The following is a 9,523-nucleotide window of genomic DNA, read 5'->3' as shown; positions in this document are numbered from 1 at the left end:
CTTTAATATAAGTTTAACATGACAGCAAATGTACAACGTTTCGACAAGGTTTTGTACATTTGCTGTCATGTTAAACTTATATTAAAGTTTTTCTTCATTACCCATTTAAGCCGTCTCCAGTCATTATTAGTCTCAAAGTGGGTTCCTCGTCATCGAATTTGAATACATGAACAAAGCAGGTTTCGCGAGGAAATCATACACTGCCACCATCCAATCAGACATCGGAATTTTGATCTGTCAGTACTACCAGTATGATAAACTAAGAGACACCCGATTCAAAAAATAAATAAATAAATTCAATAAATTAGTGGTTGGAATATAAACATTTCATTGGATGTTTACGTTTTAAAGATTTTTTGTAGGTAAAAACTTCTAGAACTTGTATAAAACTACGTTTAAATCCTAGAAAATAGATAATTAAAAAGTGGGTATACTGTAAGTGTATTTTGAATGTAATAAAATTGACGTTAACTGTTTATTTTAGTTTCTTGTATCTAATGCTGTGTGCAGTTAATTTTGTAGTAATAAAGCAGTGAGTAGCTAGTTTTGTATAGTTAAAACACTGAGTAGTTATAGTTTTGCGCAAGTAATGATTTCTTTAATTTTACTAAAAATCTACCCAGTCCATCATCCTTCATAAAACTAGTTGGTAACTACATTATCTATATGAAGCTAACACTGCATTAACTACCACTTCATAATCAATATGAAACTGATAATGCAATGAGTAGGTTGCTTTGTACTGATAATACATGGCTGGTTTTATATGGATATTGCTGTCGTCAGGTAGTTTCATATAAATAATACAATAAATAAAGAAATAGACTTTTTTTTATTATGAAAAGACTGATACGCACACAATTGGTAGAAGGACATTTAATGAGGTCCTGATTATACATTTCACATCTACAATTACTACATTAAAAGTCCCCACAGTGGGCGAGTGGCAAATATGGTACTCCTTGCAAAATCAAAGAAATCTGAAAATAGCAGATAAATAGACCCCTTGTGCAGTTTGTGTGAAAATCTGAAACAAACATAAGAATAATAATTTCGCCGTTTAAAACCAATCTCTTTGTTTAATTTAATAATGGACACGTGTATTGATTGAGTTTTTCTCTAGAATTTAAGAACATGTTATGGGAATAAATAATTCACTAGTTAAGTACCTCAACCTGAACAATAATGTTAATGATTCGAAAGATATTAAAATAACATACTTAAACTTACTTATATTTTAATAATCTCAATATACTTGGAGTAAAGTGGTACTTAAAAATCTGAAAATGGTTTTTAAGATTCCATTCTAACAAAATAGGAACCATACTTCTATTAAACACAAACACACATTTGTATATATTTGATTTAGTACAAAGATACACAATAGGCTGTCTGTGCTTTGTCCATCGCGGTGAATCGAGCTCTGGATCTTAAGGTTTTAGTTTTAAGTCCGCAAACAGAATTCGAAAAATAACAGGAATATTCGACAGATATTGTATCACTAAGCAGTGCCTGAGCTTTTCTGCTTTTTACAATCTTATTTACAAATACAAGTTCGAGTTGACAGATGTTGCATCTTCAACAGAAGAAAGGAGGCTAGTGTTATCTGCTTGTGCTCTCTCGACAGTCCACTTTTAGCTCACAAATGCTGAATTTAAGTAAAAGTGGAGTTTAAGACGTCGGGTTGTATCTAAAGCTGTCTAATGAAAAATCTAACTGAGAAATTTGTGACAAAAACCAACATCAAACAGTCTGTACCAAAAATATGAAAAGGATCTAACATTTAGATAATGTTACATTTTATATGTAAACTTCTCCTCTCACTCTCAATGACAACAAGAGATGTCACTCTTGGGCCATCACCTGACAACTCTTGCTATATATATAACATGTCTCATGTTACAGCAATGTTTTCTCATGGTGAGCACATGTGTTGCCCTTTGTAACTCATCCAGTCCCGTGAATATCTAAGGCGAGAGAAACTTAGTGGTTCCCTTCACCAGCTAACTATATTTAGAACAAAACCTGAAATATTTTAAACAAAATGCCTAATAACTAAGGGGCTAAGAAACGTGATATAGCCTAATATATTATAGGCGCATAACTGTCTTTAATTTTGAATTGGAAAACTTGAGGGAAGGCAGCTAATCAACAGCACCCACCGCCAAAAGTTTATAATTCTAATCATGTCAACATGAATGTGGCTGCATTAAAATGTAGTAAATGTTCTGGCTTTTTATTATCTTGTTGACGACAGAAGTAATGTGTGAAAAGTATTTTTACAAGTTCAGTTTTATCACTTGTAAAGTACATATACCAAAGTATTTTCTTATTCAAATTATCAATGAAACAAATGTCCTTTGTTCTTTAATAAATAATTTATTGATGCTTTTTATTGTATTAGTCAAAGTCGTAAACAAAGATGTTTTTAACAAAAAGTTAAAAACTGAATTCTCCACCAAAACTTTAATAGTATTGATAACATGTAAATTATCAACTATTTTCCGTTTATATATATATATTTTACTTTTAACGTTGTGATTTCCAAAATAAGCTAATAAGATCCATATAATAATAATAATAATATTTTTTATCATTTCAAATGTATCACAAGCTCAAAGGGCTTGTTTTTACTCTCTTCAGTTGTCACTAACAAGTGTGTTTCCTGATAGCAACTGACCAGTGGTCAGTTCTTCAATTGTTGAATAGCATAATATTTTAACCATTTACGTTGAATTTTACCAAACTGAGACCTTGGAATTTTGTCTAGAATCGTCACCCACTTCAGTTGTTTCTGTGGTGCTAGACGAGCTGTAAACAGAATAAAATAATATATATTCTTCTCTAGATGTCGCAGGCGAATAGTAATTATAGGTAAATGATTATTTAATAGTAAATTGACAAACAACGATTTATAAGCATAATAAAAATCATTTTATATAGACGGCCTACTACATGTTTCAATAAAACTTTAATTTGTCTTCTTCAGCTACTTTCTCTACCCAGAACCTTATGTTTATATTTTCCAAACTATTCTCTCTTCAAAACGTAAAATAAACGTAAGAGGATCCAGTGTTAACCTATTTACATACTATTCATAACATAGAAATAATAACCTGAAATAAACACAGGGGAATCCAGTGTTAACATATTTACATACTATTCATAACATAGAAATAATAACCTGAAATAAACGCAGGGGGATCCAGTGTTAACATATTTACATACTATTCATAACATAGAAATAATAACCTGAAATAAACGCAGGGGGATCCAGTGTTAACATATTTACATACTATTCATAACATAGAAATAATAACCTGAAATAAACGCAAGTACAATTTCCGGTGTCACGTGACAATCATTCTTAGCCACCACGAACCCGTAAGGTACTTCTCCCAAGGCCGAGTCTCGAATACCAACTACAGCAGCGTCCTCTATAGCCTGATGACTACATAACACAGATTCTATTTCAGTGGGAGAAACCTGATGACATCCTGTCTTGATCATTTCCTTTATTCTGTCGGTGATGTAAAGGTTTCCCTCCGAGTCATAGTAGCCAAAATCTCCTGTTATATGTTGTTAATTTGAATTACGTCATATGATTAAATTAAAAAGAAACTAACTCAAGTTTTATATAAAGAATTTTGAAACAAAGACAATGTTTTGAGTGTTGCTACTACATAAAATACAGAGTAAAATAACTGAAACAACTGCCTTCCATTCTTCACTTTCTCCTAGCGGATTGACACACACACATATATATATATATATTTCATAAAAAAATATTCTGTTTGCAAATCTGCATTAAACTGTTAACAGATAACTATACTCTGACTTTTTTAAAGATGCGTACGGTAGCTAGAAACACGCCCCAGTACAAAGTATGCCATTAAAATTATTTTCAATATCACTGTGTCGTAATATTACGTTACTCGTGAATAATTCATGGCTAGCTAATTTACGCGTTCTACAAAAGAAAAAAAGTGTTACGCATCTGCTCGTTTGATAATTTCCGGTATAAATTATTTCCGAGGAACTTCAGCGATACAAGTCCTTTCTTAATCAAAACTAGTTTATTCTTTCTCGATACAACTTTGTAATACACAGAATTTCTACAGTCACTTTAAACTTAACAACCTTTATAACACACGCTATAAATCACAGTGGTTAACACACTTGACTTACGGTGCCTACTGTTCGCTTGACTGAATTATCTATATCTTCAATCTATCTGCATATCTATCTATCGCTGGCTTTATTTGCCGGGCTTATATACTAAAAAAAGAGGGCGCCTGGCAAACACTCGGACATTCGCGAGGTTCCTCGATAAGTCATGATCCTTCTAGAAACTCCAGCGTGCATGCTCTCAGCGTCGCGTGACTTCCGCTGTCGTAACAAAAGCAAAAAATAAATAACGTTCCCCTTTTCAAGAGTAGATAGATTATGACTCCAACAACCTTGTGGGCAATAAATCCGCTGGACAATATAAAAATCATCCCCCTTTTAAGAGAAGATTGATTATGGACTCCCGTAACAGCTTTAAAAACAATAAATCTTCTCGACGAGAGAGTCTGTAGACGATGGCGTTTCTGGTAACTCTTTCAGCCAAAAGATTCATTGTTTTCAAGATTAGTGGAATTCATAATTAACTTTCTTCTATCGTAACAAATACAACCTAAATCAGAATTTATTTGTTTTGTAACTATTAAATTTCTTGAAGAAAAAGCAAGTCGAATCTAAACATGCACCGTCAAACTGCATAGATCTAGACAGAAATGCATTATTTGTTACATCGATGTATTAGAAAGGTAGCTCCACCAGTGGCATGTCTGCGAACTTACAACGCTAAAAACCGTGATGGGCGGGGAACAGAGAGCCCATTGTTTAACTTTGTGCTTAACTTCAGACAAATAAACAAACACTCAGAAAGGTAATGCAGAGTTGGTGAAACATTTTCTATGTGTGTAGACAGATTGTAGATCTTAGTAGATAATGTCCAGTTTCTTATTTTTAAAACCACTGGAATAGTTGGGGTCGTTAAATTTGCTTCAGTTTCATGTAAATCTTGTTCGCTTTTTCAAAGTAAATTTTAATTATTAAAAAAAGTTCTTTTTGGAACATGTGAAAGTTATTACACCAAGTGACTAAAACATACAAAATGTTTAAGTAACAGAAAGTCAAATCGGATTTACAATTTTAAACTTGTGAAAACAAGTTAATCATTGTTACAATGTGACAATTCGAGTGTGTGTTTTTTTTTCAGTATATATTGCTATCAACTTAGGCCTAAGAGAAGTTAGTTACAGAAGTCGGTCATATTGACAAAGATATATATAATAAAACACTGGATTTGAAATGCCCCCTTCCAAAGTACGTCAGCCTAGCCGCCGTATTTGTGCGGTCAGTCTTCCTCGACAGAACTCTAGAATAACTCAGAAAAGAGTGATCTCAACTGGAAAAGTTAAAAGTATCACAGCATTGTTCAGCATGAACCAAGAAACAGGAAATCACATTTCTCTTGTTAAACGGCCCCCAAGTGGCACAGCGGTATGTCTGCGGACTTACAACGCTATAAACCGGGTGGTGGGCAGAGCACAGATAGCCCATTGTGTGGTTTTGTGCATAACTACAAACAAACAAAACGTGTCAAACGTTTATATATTTATTATTGAGCGTTTTTTTATGTTACTTTTGTAGCAAAGTTGATTCTGCATTTGAAAAGGAACTACACTTTGTCGCCAGAACAAATTTGGTTAATTATAGATGTAATTTGTAAAGTTAATCTCAAATTTATAGGCAGATTAGTTTTGTATCTTTATACTAGTTTAATTTCAAGTGTCTTTCGATATTTTGTTTCAGAATTACTGCCATGTTTTATGCATGCGTTGCGTCCTTCTATTTATATGGATGCGTCTCTCCATTTAAAAAAGAACAAAAAAGATTCATATAAATGAGAAAGCGAAACTTAAGGCTAGTGTAATGCCATAAAGCACAGAAACACAGAAATTAAGGAAAGACACTATCGCTTAAATTAAATTAGTGTTTGATCATATACTAACAGATGCTCGTTGAATGTAATTTTCCTAAAAATAGTGATGAATAAATAAAAAATGTGCAGTGAACCCAATCCCTTGGATCAGAGTGTATATGCAATATGATTGTCCTGTGGGCCGTTTACAACCGTATTTTGTCATTCCATGTGTTATTTCAATAGGTAAAATTACATTGCGTTTGTTTTGAAGCAAAGGAGGCTGAATACAATGTATTGTTGACAAAAAATGTTTGGGTTTCGATTCCATGGGTGCATCCAGCACAATAGAGCGCTCAGGTTTGCTAAATACCCGCGGGGATTTTTTTTCCGCTGGATGCCACCGCTCCTTGTCATTTTACTGACCGCAAGAAAAGACCGCTACCGAAGTGAACACTTTTTGACAGTTGTCGTTTCTGTAAAAATTGGAAAAGGGAAGATATTCAATTCAATTCAAGTTAATTTATTAAACATGGTACAATAAAATCATGCATGTATATAATACCGACATAAATATATATATATCAACCGAACAACAACAAACACGCTCCTTTCTTTATGCGTTTTTTTCCCTTTCATGCTCCTATCTTCAAAGTACTTCTTTTCAATCAGTCGACAGAGGAAGTCCCGTTTTTTTTTGTTGTTTTTTCGTGAAATTCCCTCACAAAAAGAAACTTTTTCTCAGATTGACCGTTCAGCACATAACAAAGTGATGGATCGATGTTGATATCGATATGAAATTTTAGGAATTGTAAAAAGTGGATAATTTTTCTGTAATGCACTCTTGAAAAGAAAGATTTTGATATATATGTATATATATATATTTACATATTTCTAAAATTAACCGTTCACGAAATACAGAACGTTACAGACATGTTATTTACTTTAGTATAACTGAAGCTATAACTAAAACGTTACTTGACTGTGATGGTCATGCAGTTAAATACTAATATTTAATGACATGCGAAACATAAAAAACAAAGATATGACAAATTAAATTAGAAAACCAGGAAAATAAATCATACTAACCTGTTTTAAACCAACCGTCTCGTGTAAAAATCTCGGCTGTAGCTTTGGGATTATGTAGATATTTTTTCATTGTTTGTGAACTACGAACATAAAGTTCTCCGCCTTCATAAGGACCAAGAGCAACCCCTGTGTCCACATGAATCACCTAAGAAAAAAAAATATGTATTCTGGATTTTCACACAAAGCTACACAAGGATTACCTGTGCATAGCTTTCCTTAGTTTTGAGCTGATAGACTAGAGGGAAGACAGCTATTCAATAACAACCATCTCTTGAGATATTCTAATCAACTAATAGGGTTTGATCCTCACGCTTATAACTCACCCATGGCAATTTTGCGTCAACGCTACGCGAACCATGAACCATAGAATTCACAGACCGGTATGTTAACAACTTGGCTACAACTAGACCATAAAAAAGGGGAGTTGGGGGAAGAATTGCATTTATAAATTTATGATTTTTGAATGATATTTACTAGCATTTCTACTCCAAGTTCCATAATAATGTTTTTCTACTAATTTCTGAAAATAAACTTTTAAAATGTGATTTTCTTGGATTTGAAACTATATGACAATAAATATTAATTGTATTTACATATTTTGCTTTGAACAAAGAAATTTATAAAATAAAAACAGAAAAGACACAAAACTAAATGTGGGTTTGATAAACGACTTGAAGTAAACAGTAATATTGTCAAAGCAAACAGATCTATTGTTTATGAATTAATATGTCATTTATATGTTAAATTAATTGTTCTTTCTCAAATTCTAACACATTCTCAATTTTAGAAAGGATACATAAACCTGATTAGCAAACCCCTCCGGCGGGACAGCAGTAAGTTTACGGATTTAGAACGCTTAAATCTTGGGTTAGATTTCCCGCGGTGGACACAGCACATAGTGCAATGTGGCCCGGTCCGCCATGGCCAGGTGGTTAGGATGCTCGACTCGCAATCCGAGGGTTGCGAGTTCGAATCCCCGTCCCACCAAACATGCTCGCCCTTTCAGCCGTGGGGGCGTTATAATGTGACGGTCAATCCCACTATTCGTTGGTAAAAGAGTAGCCCAATAGTTGGCAGTGGGTGGTGATGACTAGCTGCCTTCCCTCTAGTCTTTCACTGCTAAATTAGGGACGAAATTCAAAACAAAACCAATGTGACCTTCCTACAAAACATACAAATAATTACTAAATGTTTTGCAAAGTTTCGTTTATTTGTAATTAAGCACAAAGCAACACAATGGGCTATCTGTGCTCTGCCCAGATTTAGTGTTGTAAGTCCGCAGACATACCGTTGTGCCACTGGGGGGCTTTGCAAAGTTAATGGAAGAAGAAAAAGGTCAACTCTAATGAACTGCTGTCGCTGATAGTTTAATAAATAATAAAATACACCTTTATTTGTCAGAAACATCTCTCCTATGCGTGGGACGGTGGTAAGGTTATGGACTTACAACGCTAAAATTCGTGGCTAGATTTCCCGCAGTACACAGAATGCAGATAACCTTTTGTGTAAGTTTGCGCTAAAACAACAACAATAAGTTTCTTTAATATTTAAAAATTGTAAAATTTGTTAATTAATTCTAGTTTTAACTTATACATATAGTGTCAATGAACTTTAATAGCAAGGAAAAATATCAGTGGAATAAAATAATTGGAAATTCATTTTTGGATTAGAAAATCTACATAAAATATTGATCAGAAAAAAATGTAACTAGTAATATCATATAATTGAAGTTTGACAGAATTAGTTTAACTAATACACCTTTTAAACCACAATTATATATATTATTGGAAAAACAAGCATATATATTTTCCTACATGTTTCGACCACACTTGTTTGGGTTATCACTAGTTTACTTGTTATCAATCTCAATAAGATAAATGTTAAAATCTCTTTTACTGTGCATTGTAAAAATGATTTAAAAGTTTAACTCATTAGTAGCCAAGGACAAGAAATTAAAAGTTTTTCAGTCTTATGCAAAAATATGATCATAATCTAGTAATAACTTGTAACAAGTGAAAATGTTTGGAAGTTAAAGAAAGGTACTTTAATAAGAGTCGCTTAAAAACAAACCTTCAAATCTACTGAAGAAATCAGTTTTCCAACAGAGTCGGGGACAATCCTTCCTGTTTCGACACAAGCAAGAAAGCCTGTCTCACTTAGGCCGTAAACTAAATTGTGAAAGTTAAAAATTATACACTAACTTTGGGCACTTATTATTATTTGAAGTGTTATAAACATAAATTATGAAACAATATGCTGTTTTAGTGACAATAAATGAATATTAAAAACTAGCTGGAGTACCCGTCCCCTGGACGGAAGTTATGTTATTCATAATTAATGAAAGGTTATCTTAGGACATGAAAAGTTGCTTCCCTTATATGTACTTGTAAAAAAAACCCATAAAAACTGCAAAACATAAAATGTGAAACTGAAAATTTGTATGTATTTCCCCATGGACCTAAT

The 9,523-nt window shown here is 33.1% G+C and overlaps 1 protein-coding gene across 1 annotated transcript in view; it reads right to left on the bottom strand.

Moving 5' to 3' along the window:
- Positions 1 to 2,597: 2,597 nt before the first annotated feature.
- The window catches only part of LOC111086492 (luciferin 4-monooxygenase-like), a 9,118-nt gene continuing 2,192 nt past the window's right edge, over positions 2,598 to 9,523 (bottom strand). The window contains exons 2-5 of the mRNA XM_022389537.1: positions 9,131 to 9,228; positions 7,061 to 7,205; positions 3,321 to 3,569; positions 2,598 to 2,811 (exon numbers count right to left, since the gene is read on the bottom strand). Coding sequence (XP_022245245.1) covers positions 2,687 to 2,811; positions 3,321 to 3,569; positions 7,061 to 7,205; positions 9,131 to 9,228 — 617 coding nt within the window. The 3' untranslated portion in view covers positions 2,598 to 2,686. The remainder of the gene's footprint in view (positions 2,812 to 3,320; positions 3,570 to 7,060; positions 7,206 to 9,130; positions 9,229 to 9,523) is intronic.

The sequence above is a fragment of the Limulus polyphemus genome, unplaced genomic scaffold, assembly GCF_000517525.1.
Source record: "Limulus polyphemus unplaced genomic scaffold, Limulus_polyphemus-2.1.2 Scaffold1142, whole genome shotgun sequence".
Classification (NCBI taxonomy): Eukaryota; Metazoa; Arthropoda; class Merostomata; order Xiphosura; family Limulidae; genus Limulus; species Limulus polyphemus.
Note: the sequence above shows the minus strand (reverse complement) of the source record. Positions and strands in the feature narration are given on the sequence as shown.